At 35.8% G+C, this 19,274-nt stretch overlaps 2 protein-coding genes across 2 annotated transcripts; one reads left to right on the top strand and one right to left on the bottom strand.

The window, feature by feature from the left end:
* Window positions 1-5,858: 5,858 nt before the first annotated feature.
* LOC113766373 lies at window positions 5,859-7,579 on the top strand. The gene is made up of 2 exons (XM_027310572.1): window positions 5,859-7,023; window positions 7,119-7,579. Exons 1-2 carry the CDS (start codon window positions 5,859-5,861, stop codon window positions 7,577-7,579), a joined length of 1,626 nt encoding a protein of 541 aa, XP_027166373.1.
* Window positions 7,580-16,319: 8,740 nt separating this feature from the next.
* LOC113766368 lies at window positions 16,320-19,055 on the bottom strand. Its single transcript, XM_027310568.1, has 4 exons — window positions 18,752-19,055; window positions 17,961-18,632; window positions 16,939-17,681; window positions 16,320-16,340 (listed from the first exon to the last, which is right to left on the bottom strand). Exons 1-4 carry the CDS (start codon window positions 19,053-19,055, stop codon window positions 16,320-16,322), a joined length of 1,740 nt encoding a protein of 579 aa, XP_027166369.1.
* Window positions 19,056-19,274: the final 219 nt, after the last annotated feature.

The raw sequence follows: 19,274 nt of genomic DNA, 5'->3' as shown, positions 1-19,274 counted from the left end.
AACTCCAGAAATTGGCAAAAAAATTTTGGGGTTGCAGAAAGGCTGAGGGAAGAAGGAGAAGAATTGAGCTTTTTGTCTGTTGCAATTATTCCGTTAAAAATGACTCCATTCGGTTTTACCCATTTTTTGTTGGGTAAAATCGTTGGTTCTAACGATCAATTCTTCATTTCTCGTCAATTGTCTTTAATTGGCCAAAATTACGAAACTTTGAGGATGCAATATGTTTGGGGTGAAACTTTGAGGATAAAATTGGCCAACCACCCAAACTTTGAGGATGAAAAGTGCATTTTTTCGTATAAATACCCATAAATAGTTAGTATTTTGTTGATGTAATGCAAAAAACTCATAAAGAGCTGGTATGTTATGGCAAAACTTTTTTACTTTCACATATTTAAAATTTGTTAAATACAAAATTTACTAGTTTCCCTTTCATAAAAATATTAGTGTAACACATTTTCAATTTTAGTTACAAACATTTATGTATTTTACATAAATGTAATGATTCAGATAAAATACTCATAAATAGCTAGTATTTTGTTGATGAAATACAAAAAAAAAATAAAAGACGGTATGTTATGGGCAATATATTTTTTACTTTCATAAAAATCAGTTTATGTTAAATACAGGACAACCAATTTTCCTTTCGTAAAAATATTAGTGTAACAGTTTTTCAATTTTAGTTATAAATATTTATGTATTTTACATAAATGTAATGATTCAGAGTAAAATGTCCATAAATAGATAGTATTTTGTTGATGTAATGCCCATAATCGGGAGAATCAATTGAAATTCACTGTTCCTCAACCTTGGACGCTTTAAGTAAAGTAGAGATATTTGTATTCAATTAAATGTGAAACAGGCAACAATCTGTCTTCCCACGAACCCAGTTTTCACAAATGTTAATATTTTACTAATATAACAATTAAAATCAATTTTAATAATTCAAATTTAGTAGGTTAGATAAAAGTTGTTAGAAAAGTGAGAAATCAAAAGAAAAATAACTCAAATTTATTAAAAGTCCAAAAAGGATTCAGTACTTCAGCTTTAGAAGTCCTCCAAATGACTATCTATTAGAACGTCTATAATCAAAATAAATTAGATAATTAAAAAACTTAATATTTCAAACATTTATTTTCTTAAGTTTCACTTCTTAAAGGCTCTCAACTCGTTATTCAATAATGACCATATGTTGCTTCAAAGTCAAGTATGGCTGTGTTTAGTACTGCTTACGCTTCCTTTTCGGTGTTTTATTCGTAGACCCATTATATTTATGTTAATTCCGTCACACCCCAATACATTTCTAGCTTCTGCAGTACGCAACATTTCCCCATCCCCCAACGGGTTTATAGGTCGCCACTTGCTTTTGTAGAAATATTCCCTTCATCCTCCGTACATATCAGCTTCTTTGCCATATTCTTTACCTTTCCACGTGCCTGCTTCTTTGCCATATTCTTTACCTTTCCACACCTGTCTTAGATTAGCTGAATACACTATAGATTTTACCCTTGAAATAAAGCTAAACAAGGTTACATAGATAGCTCCTTCAAGTTGCATAGAATTTGCTTCATTGTGTTTGAAATGTGCGTTCAAACTTTTGTAGCTTACTTTACATGCAATGATAGGACAAAGATTATCAATTATCTTAGCAAATGAATTTAAGTGCTCCTCATTATGACACAAAAATAAATAAATAAATACCATCAATTGCACTAGATATAAACTAGTATGTGAAACCTTCTTGAATTAAGTTCTGAATGGAATTACCACTGCCAGACACACAAACACCCAAAAAGAAAGAAGAAATTAAGAAATAGGTAGAATGTTTTTTATGCTTTGCTCTTTCTGTTGTCTTCTAACTTTAAGATGATGAAATAAAATTTGAGAGTTTCAGCAAAATAATGTGATAGGGTGATTCTAAATTTTTATGTATTCACAGAGTAATTGACAGGAGCCTTGAACTTCAAGTTGTTCTATTTGCTGATATAATTTTCAGTGGACAAACTGAGGGAAGAGGTTAAGGAAGTACAATACACTAGAATTTAATTTAAAGGTGAAATTTTGCCAAAAGTAATGTTTTCAATAATCTAGGCACGGTTTTAGTGATCACCATTTTAATCATTTACTTTTTATTTTCTATGAAATTGATAAATTCATGTATCTTTTTTCACCTGACTCAAACTTCTGAAATTAAGTTAATAGAATGGTCACAAGTAGCTACTTCACAGACATTTATTGATCACAAACACAAATAAAGCAAAAAGTAAGAAATTTGATATGGCCACATGCTGGAATGAGTAATAATACAAATAAAAAGTGAAACCTGGGCATTGTGATAGGCTCAGTATTTATTATAAGCTAAGATCAGACGAGTAGATTATGAGACATGTTAGGCAATAGGCTAAGATTCCAGGTAGTGTGGATATGAGTATCTTTTGGGAAGAGTTGTTATGCATCATGACTGGAAAACATTGACCATGCTTAGGATAAACTCAATTTAATTAGTTGAGCGAAGCTGGGTAATCTTTTCAAAACTCCATTAAAGTTTCTTCAATCATATAGCTCCATTATCTTGTAACAAAAAAGAGCTAAACTCGTCTGTGGTGAAGATGTATGTTCTTACTGCAACGTTTCTCACTATAACTGAATGCTTAGCTTATCTTTGTGAGCATTGATCCTTTTATTGGAAAATCAGCTTACCATGTTGCATTTCCTTGGCGATGCTTGCAGTCTCATACAGATCTGAAAATTACAGAGAATTCCAAGAAAGAAACCATAAGGCCCCCAAAACGCCTGAAGAAATCTCGTTGACTATCAATTACAATTGTAAGGTTCATCCTTTTTTTTTTTTCCATTTGTTCTCTTTGTATGCGACTAAGACCAAAAGTGTACACTGTTGAGGAGGATTAAAATAGTGTTAAAGAATCTGGTCCTAAGCAAATAAAGAACAGGTGTTGAAAGGTCACTATACCTGATTTCAGTATTCTTTTGGGGCACAGTGTGCACTAGTGTAAATATCTTCAAAAGCTGGAGCTCCAGTGGTGAGCCTTATGTATAGCATGGCTGGTTGACCTTTTACTCCAATCTGTAATGCATGAAATTCTTGAAATTGAAACTTATACTAAGCTGCTCAAAATGAACTTTCTTTGTAGAAACTGAAACAGGGTAGTCAGAAAGTTTGAGAGTTTGATCTTCATACTGGTGGACAAAATATTATGACTTGGGAAATTTGAGGATGTTGCATTCTGTGATTGTAATAGAGGAACAGAATAGCACTGTTTACAGGTGAGATCATCGACAGAGAAGAGGAGGTAGATGCTAGTAGTTCCCCTGGCTCTGCAGATTGGATAGGTTAAATTTGCTTATTTTCACTGGTTGCATATCGCCTGGCTGTTTTTGTGTGGCTAGAAATGTTGTAATGATGTTTTTGGTGTAAAAATTGATAAAACCTGTATGTATCAAATTAGTTTAAAGCATTCTCTTAATTAATGAAGAATGCACTTCTCAGAAAGTCATCTATTAATATTATCTAATTTTAAGATGAAGAATTGCCTATTTTTACACTTGGATGTGGTTGTTTTACTTTTGCAGGTAATTTATGCAGAACTATTATACTACTCTTCGTTATTTTATTTTGAACTCTAACTGCATGCTAGCTGTTGACCTTGTTTGATAGATGAACCATATGAGGAAATATATAATTGGAATGTGTGCAAAGATTTGGATTCCATCAGCAATATGCTCAAACTTGCACTACAACAAAAATGACCTTTCCTGACATGTCTATAAGGACATTTGCTGGTTTCTGCCATTATAGTAAACATATCATGACACTTATTAATAAATTCAATAATATGTACTATAATTTTTTTATTTTATCATGATATACAAATAATAATGTGCCTTTAGGCTACCTATGATGACACTCTAGAAAGTGTGAGATGAACCAAAAAAAAAAAAACGAAAAAACACAGAAAACGACATCGTTTTATTTTGGCTCCAAAACACTTGCTGAAGTACTGTGAAGTTTCATTTTGCCGGCAAAAGGACTTGGTGAAAATTTTCTTCTTCTCATCTCTCTCACCTCTCAGCATACAAGCATTCTCGGCCAGTCCAGAATGTTGGTAGCAATCGAAGCTATCTCCGCAAACAACCATCTTCATCTTTTCTAACCTCAACTTTAAATCCCTCGGCTAAGACATCTGGAAGGGCAGGCAGGAAGTAAAAGCTGAAGAACGGAGCTCTACATTGGGAAAGCGGGAAGATACTTCAGGCGCGCATATCTTGTTCCAAAATTGAAGTGGTAAACACAATGAAGCTGTTGCCCATAACCTGTTCGATAAAATGTCAATTCCCCCCTGTTTTTCATTTTTTTCTGTGAATCTCTTTTAATGTTAATATATGAAACATAGTTGTAAAACTGTATTGTATTTTTTAGTCTTTTTTCTTTTTTTTCTTCCCCTATCCATTTTCTTGTTGAACTTCCACCCCTCCCAGTTCAGGATGACATAGCATTCATGATCTGCACTCGTGCAATACATCCACCTGGTATCTAACTAAACACTCATGAATCTCAGTAGCCTTTTCCTGCCAAATCTTGTTCTTGTACTAAAATGGGACATCATATGTACTAATGGCAGCTGCCGGCTTACCTCTGTTGTTCATTGATGCTCCTAAACTGCATCGCCTCAACTTTTGGTACGCTTTGTTCCCTGGGGCTGCTGCATGCATTCTCTTATGTTTAATTGTAAGTTTCTTTCTTCCTATCATCCAAATGATTTTCTTTTCTGTGGTGTTCAAAGTGCATTAACGGTTTCTCTTAGCAGCCAATGTGCATTGCATATAGAAATCGATAGCTCCATTTTGCTACAAATAGCTTGAGCTTCTGCATTCCAGTAATGGCATAGCTCTGTTTCTTCCTGCTTCTCTCTTTACCTCCAGTAATGTTCATTGATGTTACCTGAAGGATAATTTCAAATTTTGATACGGGAAAGTCCTCAATCCAGAAGTCCTAAAAATTTTGCACTCCACTCAATAATCAAGAGGAAGAGCTGGGCAAAGTTTTCATGACTTCTATTTCTTGTATGTAGTCAGCTGATCAGGGAATGAATCAACAATGAGGAGAATGTTTAATTTCCTTTTCTACTCCCACAGTTGACTTGATTTTTATGATTATGTGCATGAAATTGTACTCCTGAGACCAAAAAAAGATTATGAGTATAAAATAAAAAGCTAGATAGATTCTCTTCTTTCTTTCACATTTCACTACACACCAGAGATGTATCTATACTTTGATGGAAATTTAGTAAGATTCTTGAATTTCACCTTTAGTCTTCATGCTCATGTGTTTGTTTAACCTTTGACATTTCAGATTGAAGTTAGGAGTTTTGCGAAGACGCGAGTGCAGGAGTTGGTACGAAGGGCTTTGTTCTGGTATTAGGTAAATAAAATTTCTATCCGCTTGCTTGCAAATTCTGTTTTTACAGCTTGTTGAGAAATTTTGCATTTTGTTGATTTCCTTTATTTGCTGGGCTGCTTGATTTAGTAGACTGTAAATTCTTGAACTTGAAATTAGGGACTTGTAAGCCATGGCCTGAGTTTAAAAAATCAGGGCGCTTCTTATTCTCAATGATTTTATGGGATTTGTCTAGTTTTCTAAGTACTAATGTGTAGTTGTTGTTTTCATGCTCTTGGAAGCTTGTTGGAGGACATTTATTTATATTCAAAGTATGGATAAAAGATGGATGGATTTTCCAAGAACAAGTGAAAAGTACGAGACAGGACTTCAAATGTTTCTAAACTTTGCATTTTCTAGATCAAGTTGTGACGGAAAGATTTTGTGTCCTTGCAAAGATTGCGGCATGGGTGTTTGTGTGACAAAAATGGAAGCATATGATCATTTGAAAGTGGTAGGATTTATCAAGGGTTATAATAATTGGATAGCACATGGAGAACTTTCAAACTACAATGAAGCCACATCTAATTCTGAAAATACATCAATTGGGGTTTCAAATGGGACTAATGACATGCAAGACTTGGTCCATGATGTATTTGGGATACCACATGGAACAAATGAATTGAATACAGAAGGGGACATTCCTGTTTCAGAGGCTGAAAAATTTTACAAATTGATTGATGATTCTCAACAGGATTTGTACAGTGGTTGCAAAAATTTCTCGAAATTGTCTTTCATTATTCGTTTGCTTCACCTAAAATGCCTGGGTAAGATGAGTAACAAGATTTTTAATATGCTTGTTGAGCTGTTGAGAGAAGCATTTCCAGAGGCCATGACTAATTTGCCGTCTTCTTACTATGAGGCTGAGAAATTGATGAATACATTGGGGTTGGGTTATGAAAAGATCGATGCATGTCCTAATGATTGTTCTCTTTATTGGGGTAGTGCTGAGAAAAGGACTTCATGCGAAACATGTAACGAGCTTAGGTGGGTTGCTTCAGAAAATGATCCAACTGGGGAAAAAAGGAAAATTCCTCAAAAATTGTTGTGGCATTTTCCCTTAAAACCTAGATTACAAAGACTATTTATGTCTTCTAAAATTGCATCTCAAATGAGATGGCATGAGGAAAAACGTACAAAAGATGGTTGTATGAGACATCCAGCTGATTCTCCAGCTTGGCAAACTTTTGACCATCTACATCCAGAATTTGCTAAGGATTGTCGAAATGTTAGATTGGGGTTGGCATCTGACGGGTTTAATCCATTCAACAACATGAGTTCTACACACAGTACTTGGCCTGTAGTTTTAATACCATATAACTTACCTCCGTGGATGTGTATGAAGCAACCGTACTTCATGTTGTCCTTGTTAATACCCGGACCATCCTCTCCTGGGAATAATATTGATGTTTATCTACAGCCTCTAGTTAAAGAATTGACCGAATTGTGGGATTTTGGCATTCAAACTTATGATGCATCCCAAAAAGAAAATTTTCAATTGCATGCAGCTCTGTTGTGGACCATTAGTGATTTCCCTGGATATGCAATGTTATCTGGCTGGAGCACTAAAGGTGAATATGCTTGTCCTGTTTGTCACAAGTTCACTCATGCACGACGGTTGACTCATAGTTTCAAATATTGCTATATGGTCATCGGAGATTCTTAGATAGTAAGCATAAATTTAGAAAGCAAGCCCAATTCTTTGATGGCACCGAAGAACATGGAAAGCGACCACCATTGCAAACCGGGGATATGATTGTGAGTGAATTGGGAGACTTGCAAATTAAATTTGGAAAACTTGTGAAAGGTAATCCGAAGCTGCCTTTCAATTGGAAAAAGAGGAGTATTTTCTTTGACTTGCCATATTGGAAAGATAATGTCTTAAGACACAATCTTGACTTCATGCACATTGAGAAGAATGTTTGTGAAAATATTTGGGGGACATTGCTGGATATTGAGGATAAAGCAAAGGACCATTATAATTCCCGCCGTGATTTGAGAGAAATGGGAATAAGAAAAGAGCTGCATCCCATTGAGACAGAACCTGGAAAGGTGTACTTACCTCCATCTTCCTTTGCAATGGATAAAAAACAGAAAACTATGTTTTGCAATGTGCTAAAAAAGTGAAAGTTCCAGATGGTTATGCAGCTAATGTCTCAAGATGCGTTCGAGTAAAATCACCAAGAATTTCAGGGCTTAAAAGTCATGATAATCATATCCTAATGCAGCAATTGATGCCTATAGCTTTGAAAAAGACTTTGCCAAAATCAGTGCGCTATCCTTTGATTCGATTGAGTAGATACTTCAGGCAGCTTTGTTCTAAAGTTATTTGTCCTCAAGATGTGGTTCGTTTGGAAAGTGAAATTGCCGTCATACTCTGCGATCTTGAGAAATGCTTCCCACCAACCTTCTTCGATGTCATGGTGCATTTAGTTGTTCATTTGGCAACTGAAGTGAAATTAGGTGGGCCGGTGTATTATCGTTGGATGTATCCTATAGAGAGGTACTGCTTGTAATTCTCATTATGCCTTAAATGTTTATTCCTTTTTTGCTTTCTTTGATTTGTGGAACTAATTAGAGAGGTTGGAATGATGATACTTTAGGTACTTAGGAACATTAAAATCTTATGTTCGAAATAAAAGTAGGCCTGAAGGTTCGATTGCTCAAGGGTACTTGGCAGAAGAATGCATTAACTTTTGCTCATTGTATCTTGCGGACTATGTTGAGACAAAATTCAATCGTCCAAGCAGAAATGAAGAAGTACATAAGGAAATTGAAGATGGTTTAGATATATTCTCTGAATCAGGACATCCTTTGGGGAGGGGCAAGCCAACAGTCTTTGATGCTCATATCTTGAGTAAAGCACATCAGTATATTTTATTTAATTGTGATGCTGTCACACCTTACATAGAGTAAGTTCAACTACAACTTGATGCATTAAAATTTTATTGTAGAATTCAATGCATGATTACAATTTTGACTCATGTACTTCTAGGCAGCATCGTATATTGATAGAAGAATGACATCCTCAAATTCCACAGCATCTAAAAGAGCGCTTGCACAGCGAAAATTTTGCATGTTGGTTTGCTGAACATGTAAGTAAAATTCTGAATATTAAGTACAATTTGAATTGTAGGACTTCAAATATAGTTTCATCTTTTTTTTATTTATTTATTTACTCTTTTTTTTTTTACAGATTGACAAGTTAGAACTTCCTCAAAATGTTTCGGTGTTGAGAGAGTTGAGGTTCCTTGCTAAAGGTCCAGATGTTGTTGGAATCCAACATGACAGGTTTGTTGTTAATGGATTTCGGTTTCACACCAAAGAAGTTGAGAAGAAAAGAAAAACGCAGAATAGTGGTGTTACAGTCAATGCAACAACATCCAATTTTGCAAGTATAAGGGATCAAAATCCAGTTTTGAGTGAACTAGTTTACTTCGGCGTCTTGAAAAAAATGATTGAATTAATTTACGGAGGTCGTCGGGTGGTGTTATTCGAATGTGATTGGATATCAAATGGTTCGAGAATTAAACAAGATGCTGATGGGTTTACTTTAGTCAATTTTGCAAACGTGAGGCCTCATGTTGAGCCATTTATACTCGCTTCACATGCATCACAGATTTTTTATGTGGAAGATCCAACTGATAAGGATTGGCAAGTGGTTATCTCTACCACTGCAAGAGCTGGATATAACATGGGCACAACTATGGATGTTGAGACATATTTGCAAAGTGATGTTGGCAATCCTGTTGTTGAGAATGAAAATGAGGAAATTAGTTGGGTTCGTAAGAATGGACTTGGGATTGAAGTTGATTTGTCCCAATATAATTTGATTTAGAATCTTTTATAGCTTTGAAGCTTACTGGCCCTATTCTTCTCTGTTTCAATTGCTAGGCCTAGGCTTTATTTCCTTTTGTCGATGGTTTTGCATTTTTTTTTGTATTTTACTAATATGACCGACATTCTTAGTTTTTTGTCATGTTAAGCCTTCTGACAGATGTGATAAAAGACTTGGTGTATTAGTTAAAACTAGTGTATTAATTTGCTCTTTAAGGCCTTTCTTTCATTGATACTCCTATGGTCTAGTTTTTGGATTTCTAGTCTTGGTTAGTAATCGTCAGTCTTATTCATAAAAATGGTATTGGAATGATTTTTCTTTTAATGGCATGACAACAATTGGCAATCGAGGCTATGATTTGGGGAGAACAATTGGCAACGTACGGAATGTGCAAATCATTTCAGACCAAACATAAAACTATCCAACTTTCCAAGGAACCCATTACTCATTTTAAGAGCCCAATGGGCTGCATAAATACTGGTCATTATTTTATAAGCAATTCCATTAATTGTAAGCTGTAATATTACATTTGTGAATCATTATATTATGGCCAATTCTTTTTCCCAATAACCCGAGGTCTAATTTTTTATCAATAGAAATATTTTGAAACTTTAATCTATAAATTTCTTAAATAATTTTTTAATACCATGAAAAAATTATTTTTTAAACCAATAACAATACAAAAAGTTAATTCCGATAGAGCTTTCTAGTCCAACTGATCTTTGATCGAATTTAATCGGTTTAGTCACAATTTTAGATTATCCTTCAAAGTGAAAAGGAGACACGATCGAACCGATCAAGCACGATCAAATCGATCAAACCGATCATACTATATGTTTATGTTCAATCAATGCGTTGTAAGTGTAAGCCTAAGGTTAATCATTGAAAAGTTCAATAGTAAGATCTTGTAAGTGATAGGAAGTTTCTAATTAACACAAAGTTCAATGGCAATTGCTTTGGAATTGAAAACATTGAATATATATATATATATTCAATTTTATGTTCAATCAATTCTAATCCAAATGTTTGTCAATGGAAACTTCATGTATTCACAAGTTAATTTTCTTGTTTCATAAACTAATTCGATCCTACCAATGGCTTGTTAGACTACAAGCCGTACATAATTGCTAGCAGCATAAAATAAATTGAGTAAGCGAAAACATTTTGATTAAAAGAATGTTTTTTGTTAGCTTCTCAAAATTTTTAATTATTTTTATATTTTTAGTTGTTATATTACACTGTATATAGCTTTAACAAAATTTTTATTTGTTATATTTTTAGTTGTTATATAGCTGTAACAAATTTTTTGATTGTTATATTATATTGTATATAGCTCTTGCAAAATTTTTATTTGTTACATTTTTAGTTGTTATATAGCTTTAACAAAATTTTTAGTTGTTATATTATATTGTATATAGCTTTAACAAGATTTTTAGCCTTTATATTTTTAGTTGTTATATTATATTGTATATAGCTTTAACCAAATTTTTAGTTGTTATATAGCTTTAACGAAATTTTGCCCAAACACACAAAAATTGCTATTAGTAGCGCGGCAAATTGAAAAATTCAAGAGGCTTGACTAATTTACTTTGGCGTCATTAGTACCGCCTTTATTTCAGACATCTTCTCCCTCTCTTGTTGTCCTCTGCCTTTGTCCTCTCTCTCTGTTTCAAGCTCGCACCACCAATTTGAGTCAATTGCCGTCCGTGAACTCGCACCCATTTGGGTAACTTGGTTGAGCTCGCACCAGGCAAATCCCTAATTCGGCTATTGTGTTGGCTTGGTGGCAACAAATCAGAAATTAGGGCTTCAAAGCTTGGGTGGTGGGTGGAATTCAGATCTTGAAGCTTGGGGAAACCGAGAAGTTAGGGATTCAAGCCTTAGTTTGAGGTAATTTCAGTATTTTGTGTCTAATTTTGCATTGCATGGTAGACATGTTCTTGCATTGCATGGTAGATTTAGTTTTTAGGCTATTCGATTCCCATCTCTGACAAGCATCTTCTCCGTTTCTGAGAAGCACATTTCTAGGTAGAGTGTTTGCTTTGGGGGGTGGTGGTGGTGTGAAAAGCTTTGGGGGGTGGTGGCGGTGTGAAAAGCACGATTCTGAGAAGCACATTTCTAGGTGAGCCTGGTCGAATGGAGACTGCTACTGTGAACTGAATGTACAATTTCAACCATCTGTTTTTGGTGATGGGTTCTCGTTTTCAGTCTTTCACCGTGATGCTCTTCGTCTCCTTCCTGTTCTACGCCTTTGTATTGTTTGTACTGTTACAATTGTATTGGATAAAGTGTTTGTGCATTTACTGTTAAGTGTCAACCCTTAACTGTGGATGTGGCTATGGAAACAAAAAAAGAAGTAATTTGGTTTGGAAGCGTCAATGCTACGTAAAGCTTGAGCTCTTGTTTAGATGAGACACTATCTTAGAACAATAGAATTAGTGTTCTTGATAAATGCAGAACTATGTCAGAATCTGGAAATAAAAGTATTCAGTAGAGCTTCATAACCAAGAGTTGTATTTGTTGGTAGAATACATTATCCTCTGCAATTTTTGGTTATCACATGGCCAAGTATATTTCGTTAATTCAAGACAATCATTTATTAGTTTGCTCCATTACTGAAGTTAAAATTACGTGGACTCTTCTACTTGTGCCCTCATTGAGCATAAGCATACCAACTTTTGATCATAGGCATCATTCTCAGAACAATATGGAAAATAAAAATCTGGTTACAAGCTTTAATGTTTCACTTACTATTGAAATAAAAATCTGGTGAGGAGGCTACAATATGCAACAAATACGAATCTGACTAGGATAACAACATGATTCAGCAGGTTCCTCTGAAAGCTAAACTCAAAGAATCAGAACCTAAAAAGGAGAGTAAAGCTTTATAAAGCTTTGAAGTAAGCTTGCAGCCGGCAAGCTTTATGATGCTGAATAAAAAGGAGAGTAAACTTGCTCTTCTTAAAGCTACCTATCCTGATTGACTACTTTTTTTCTATCAAACCTGCCTATGACAAATTCAATAGTGAATAAGGTGGGAAAGATACCAATTTGTGAGAGATCATAGAGACAGGAAGTATTCTGCCATAAAATGGCAGGGCGTATTCATATCTCAGATCATAGGCAACTTAGTTGCTGCACTGAATCGTATATTCCCCATTTGTTTCTCTGATCTGTTGACAGCTCCATAGTCTTCCCCTGGTTTATTCTTAAAGAATGCCATTTGTAACTTGTCATGCCAGTTTATTCACTTTATTGTTTAAGTAGTACTTCTTTATAATAGCATTTGTAAGTTAAAGAAACTATAGGTAGAGTGTTTGCTCCAATAAATTTTAAACATTTACATTTGTCCCTTTCTTCACTCAAATATTATGCAGGTATGGCCCGTAGAGGTCGAAAATGTAAGCGCGCTGCAAATGGATTGAGAGATGAACCAATTGAGCAACCTCCCTCATGTCATGAAACAAGGCAGCAGCCTCCACTTGGAACAAGCCATGAAAATGTAATTGAACAAGTGCAAGGAGAAGCTGCTCGGGCACCTCAATCTGCAATTCAGAATTCTACATTGGGAATAATACATGAATCAGGTGACCAAGTCACTCAACAAGCTGATGGAGGTTCCAAGTCGCATGAGCACTGCCAGAACTCTCCAATTCAACAATCTCCACTTGGAACAAGGCATGAAGCAACTGAACAAAGTCCAAATCAGGACTCTCGAGGTCCACATTCCAGTGACACCACCTTCATGTCATGCAACTCGGACAATGCAGGTATTACTAACTGTTTTGAACCAATTCCAGAAGTGCATTTTGTTATGTTCATAACTTGCACATTTTTCTTATTTTATACAGGAAAAGAAACTACAAATGATTCAAGTGAAGTACATCAGAAAACCCGAGGCCCTACATTTATGAAAGAAATTTGGGGTCGGCCTAAGGAACTTCCACGGATTGAGATTAAACTCGATGACAATGGGATCCCAATAAGTGAGAAAACCTCTTTCTCTGAATTCTTGGGCAGTTTGGCTAGGAATGGTATGTATTGTCCAGTAGATGTTGAAACATGGCTTAAGATGCCAAGGAAACTTAAAATGGACATGTTAGAAGTGATAAAGGTAATGGTAGCTTTTGTATTATGTATGCTTTGTACAAAAATTACTGTGAAGTTGTGTTGATTTTCTTGTTGCTAACTACGTTTCAGGAAAGGTTTGCTTTGCCTATGGGACTGGAAGCTTGGACCTTAAGATCTATTGGCAAAAAATGGAGAAGCTGGAAGGCAGATTTAAAGGCTAACTATTTTGATCCTGCCGTGCCAAATGCTGAAGCTCGGTTTCAAAAGGACATAAGGGTACGGGAAGAGCAATGGATCAAACTTTGGGCTTATTGGAAAAGTGAAGAAGCAAAGGTACAAATCAGCTACAACATTCTTCATAAAGTTGTGTTTATTCAATGCTGTAATCTTGCTTTTGATTTTGAAATTTAGAAACTAAGTGAGAGGAACAAGAAAGCTAGAGGGGAGAAGAAGATGAACCACACAATCGGAAAAAAATCATTTGCTCATCTTCGGAACCACTTGGTGATACCTCATCAACTTTTTAGTTGCTAATCTTTTTGCTCGTACATGTTTCATTATGTTAGCTTGTTTTTTAATTATATGCTAAATGCTAAAACTATAATTAAAACGATTCAATTTCTTATAGTCCAAACAGTTGGGAAGACCTCCTACTAGAGTAGAAATGTTCAATAAGTTTTATACCCATGCCGATGGAACTCCATCAAGTACCATAGTTGCTGAGAATTTGGTAAGGATCCCAGAACACAAGCCTATCAATTCTACCATGGATGTTTTCAGACAGTCTTTTGCAATAACAAGTGTTTTCCTTTATTATGTAGGAAAAAATGACTGAGCTGAAAAATCAGCTTCCATCGGATTCGCAAGATCCAGTTGGTCGTGATGATATATTTGCCCAGGTGGTTGGGCAAGACAAACATGGTCATGTTCGCTTGTTTAGTGACGGTGTGAATCCAACGGACTTATGGGAAGACATTCCTAGTCGTAACACATGCTACCGTATAAGTGTTCAACAACAGTCAACATTGGTCCGTTTGGAGGAAAGGCTTCAGCGACAAGATGATGAAATAGCCAGCTTGAAGAAAATGGTTTTAGTTCAACATGGAAGGGGCTCTCCAATTGACAGCCCGAGACATCCTTCATCATCATCTAACAATGTGTCAAGCCATGCTCCATCGCGAGCCACGCGACCTATTCGAGTAAATATTTACAACTTCTAAACTTTTGCATTTGTAATCTGGAATTTGGCATGAGTTTGATTCTTGTACTTGTTGGATGTTTGCTAGGTAGGGAATATGGTTTCACTAAAAAGTTTGTTTGACCCAACAAAAATCGTGGCAAAGGGATATTTACGGAGTCTGAATCCATTGGATGAGGTCGGGGGACAAGCTCTTGGGCCAAACTGGTGTGAAATACAGATACAAGTTGCAATGAGTCCACGTGAGCAATTGATTAGACCATATGATTTGCAGCAAACAATTCAAGATGCACTTGGTGCACCAGTTGCTTGGCCTTGTCATTTGGTGAGATATGCACTTAAATACATAGCAGATTTTCTGGAATTTTAGTTCTAGCTATGATGATCTAATGATCCCCTTGGTCTTTTGTGCACAGGTGGAAACAGCTGAAGAATGATGGGGACTTCATGGTTATGACTGAGGACTCTCAACAAAATGGAAAGTTTGGAAGCTACTTCTACTTCTTTCAACTTGTTAGGGATGAGAGTCTTTTAGTTTGTGCACAAGAAAGTCTTTCAAGTTATTGTAAATGACAATCTTTTGGTACTGGTTTGGAATTTTAGTACTTGCTTTTAGCACTTGTTTGCGATTTTAGTACTTGTTATCGACTTTTAATTCAATGAATTATATTTCAGTATCGACTTCTTCTTTTACATTGCTATATGCATTCTGCTCTTTGGGATAAATTTACAAGTCCCTTGGGATTCTGGTTGATGGAATGTACAGCAGGGAGGACTAATTGCAGGTTGCTTCCATATAAAAAAAAAAACAGAGAAAATTCTCCTGGCAATTAAAAGTGTCAGCATAGCTTAAGCTTCGAAAAACACTAATAACAAATGGGCATGTCGTCCAACACATTGTAGATTCACATGGCTATGTGTCCTTAAAGCCATATATTAAGACAACTCAAGATGCCTTCATAAATTTGATATCCTACTGATTCCCTACTGATGTCCTAACGCTATACAGACACTTTCTATTATCACAAAAAAAAGGATTTTGTTGGCAGAGGTAAAGATATAGCAGCATGGTTTGCCTGACACATTTGAATGCTGCTAAAGATTTGAGGCTATCCCCACATTGGAAGGGACAACACTCGCCCTGGGTGTCAGGATAGATAAAGTGTCAGGTTAGATATTATATACTGACACCTTTAAATGCCGCTAAAGGCCTTTTTTGTTGTAGTGTCATAGTAATATACAACTTTTTGCTTCAACTTCTTTAATTCTATTGAGTTTCCATGTGTACCTACTTTTGTCCATCGTTATGTTTTATGCAATTTTACTATTTTGAAATTATAGTTTAGCTCTAAATCATTTAGGATTTCAATTGTTATATAATGCCATGTTTCTTATCCACAAACTCATGTTTAAATTTGATCTTTGTTTTTTGTAAGTAGGAGACTTTAAACCCTAGACCTCTTACTTATAATTTTTTCTACCTTATCAATTGATCAATGATGGATCAAAATATTTTATTTTACTTTTTTATAGAAGAAATTTAATTTTTAATTCAATACGTTAACCAAGTGTGTGTGTGTGTATATGCAGAGGTCACTTTATTAGACTATACAATAATAAAAGTAATATATTACTCCATGCTCCTTGAAAAGATTGTCGCTTTTTGAGAGGAGTGTTTTTATCAACAGGGAAAGCAATTTAATCTATTTTGTACTATTTTTCTACTACACAATTGACACTTGAACAGTTAAGACAGTAGCCTAAGAAAAATTGATGTCATCCTACGTGAAGAAAAGACCAATTCACACTAAATAAGAACAAAAGAGTAATTATACATGTACTTAGATCATGTTTAATAATCCAGTTCAACACTTAAATTTAATAGATTCAGACCTTAATATGGTCAGACACATTTAATAACCAAAAATTAAATATCTGGATTAATTAAGTGGCACTGAATTTTCGAAACAAAATTTATTCCCAAAATTAAGTGATAAACTATTCACTTATTATTGAATGTGATATACACTCAAATCTATTAGATTTATTACTTAACAATTCAATACCTTAATGGATTCAAATTTCAAATTTCAGTTTTCGAACTTCAGTTTTATCAAACGCACCCTTAATATTACATTTGTATTGACTCTAATCTGAAAAGATTATCTTGCCCACAAGAAGGTGGTCAAAATTTAAAGAAAAGTTTAACCTAAAAACTAGTTTAAACGCATCTGACCCAATGCATTTTGTTTTCATTTCCCCCCCTCCCCACCAGAATCTAGCTATCCTAGAGCCAATCTCCTTACACAACCCTCTAGGAAGTTTGAAGCATGACATGATGTAATTTGGCATAGCCATGATAACAGACTTGACCAATACCTCTTTACCCCATTGACTGAGCATCTTGTGTTTCCACCCTTGCAACTTGCTATTGATTTTGTCTTTCAGATACCCAAACACCTGTTTCTTAGCTCTTCCTATGGTCATAGGAAGGCCTAGATATTTACCACTTTGAGCCTCCCTCATGTTATCCAGCACCTTACTCACCTCCTTTCTAATCCGAATGGGAGTATTTTTAGCAAAAAACATGGCAGATTTTTCAAAGTTCACAACCTGTCCAGATGCTTGGCCGTATTGTTGGATAATGTTCTTTATCTTCAGAGCTTCCTTCTTACTTGCTTTGCAACACAAGAGTGAGTCATCTGCAAAAAATAAATGTGACACCGTGGGGCTGTCTTTACTGACTTTGATACCAGTTAGTATCTTTCTATCCACAGCTTTCGTGATTAAATTAGAAAAGCCTTTAGTGTACAAGATGAACAAGTATGGAGATAAGGGGTCTCCTTGACGAATACCTCTGGCAGGCTTTATGAATCCAACCTTTTGTCCATTCAAGTTAAAGGAATAGGAGACAGAGGAAATACAAGCCATGATCCATTGAACAAAGATAGGACAAAAACCCATGTGCATCATAATTCTGCCCAAATATTTCCACTCCACTCTATCATAAGCTTTGGACATATCTAGCTTAATGGTCATGAAGCCTACTTTTCCAGTTCTCTTGTTTTTCAAGAAATGTAAGATTTCATGTGCAATCATGACATTGTCTAAGATTTGTCTCCCTGGGACAAAGGCCGACTGTGAGGGGCTAATGCAGGACTAAAGGACTGTTTTCAACCTATTAGCTAATATTTTAGAGATAACTTTGTATAGTACTGAGCATAAGCTAATAGGTCTGAAATTAGAGAGCATCACAGGATTATCAACCTTTGGGATTAAGGAAATGATAGTCTCATTGACAGATTTGAGAAGGTTTCTAGTGTGAAAAAAACTAGTAATGGCATGAACCAAATCAGCTCTAATGATGTGCCAATATCTTTGAAAAAATAGAGGGGACATACCATCAACTCCAGGGACTGTGTTAGGAAACATGGAAAAAGTAGCGTGTTTAATCTCCTTCTCGTCCACTGGTTTAATCAACTGCTCGTTCATAAGATGAGAAATAGTGCGAGGTATGTCTTGTAGCACATCATCAAACTCAATAGGTTCCGTGGAGGTGAAGAGATCCTTATAATGCTTGTTCAGTTCCTCTACCACTTCCTGTTCGCCCCTACACCACTCTCCATTCGCCTTTTGTAGCATGTTAATCCTATTCCTTTTCCTTTTTGCCATGACACTTAAGTGAAAGTAGGCTGTATTTTTGTCCCCCTCTTTGAGCCACCTACTTCTTGATTTCTGACTCCAGTAAAGCTCTTCATCCTTATGTGCCTTGCTTAATTGTAGCTTCAGGTTTGCAATGGCTCCCTTGTCACTCAACTCTTCTTTCTCCCTTAATGCTTTCAGGTGCCCCTTCAACTCCTGAATTACTGCCCTTGTATTGCCTTTAACTGTTCTATTCCATTCGATAAATGCAATTCTGCACTCTTTTATTCTCCTTACCACCTTAAACATTCGAGAACCATGTTGATCTTTTCCCCACGCTTTCTTTATGACTACATCAGATGTATTGTCTTTTGCCCATCGTTGGTCAAAATAGAACCTCCTTTTCACTCTCTTTTGCACCGGGTTTGTGTCTAAAAGTAGGAGACAATGGTTAGATGCCTCCTTATCCACATGCTCATAAATAGCTTTCTCATATTTTTGCACCCCAACCCACACTACCTAAACATCTGTCTAACCTTTCTTTTATCACCCCCCTTCCCCTCCCATGTGTTGCTCCAGGTCCAAGGTACTCTCTCATATCCTATATCCACTAGTTCATTCCTAGAAATAAAGCTATTAAAATCCCTAAAACTCCCCTCCGACCTTTCTCTCCCTCCCCATTTCTCCCCTCTAGAGCAAATGTCATTAAAGTCATCCACTAGCACCCATTTATCACCCCATTCCCTCTTTTTTTCCTCTATAGCCTTCCATTGTTGCTTTCTTATACTGTCCTCCGTACTTGCATAGATTCCTACCATCCACCAGTGTTCATTAGTGTCCTTATCCACCACCATTGCAGCAATATACCAGTCCGTACCATGTACATTCAGCAAAGTTGCCTCCTCAGTCCCCCTGCTTTACCTTTAGAGTTCATCACATAACCATTCTCCATCCTAACTCTTTTTTAGACCAGTTTCATAAATGGTTCCTGATTTTTTGTCTCACTCAAAAACACAATACTAGGAGAGTGGAGGTGAATTACCTACTTTAGTTGGGGAATTGTCAAGGGGCCT

This window comes from Coffea eugenioides, chromosome 1, assembly GCF_003713205.1.
Source record: "Coffea eugenioides isolate CCC68of chromosome 1, Ceug_1.0, whole genome shotgun sequence".
Taxonomy (NCBI): Eukaryota; Viridiplantae; Streptophyta; class Magnoliopsida; order Gentianales; family Rubiaceae; genus Coffea; species Coffea eugenioides.
Note: the sequence above shows the minus strand (reverse complement) of the source record. Positions and strands in the feature narration are given on the sequence as shown.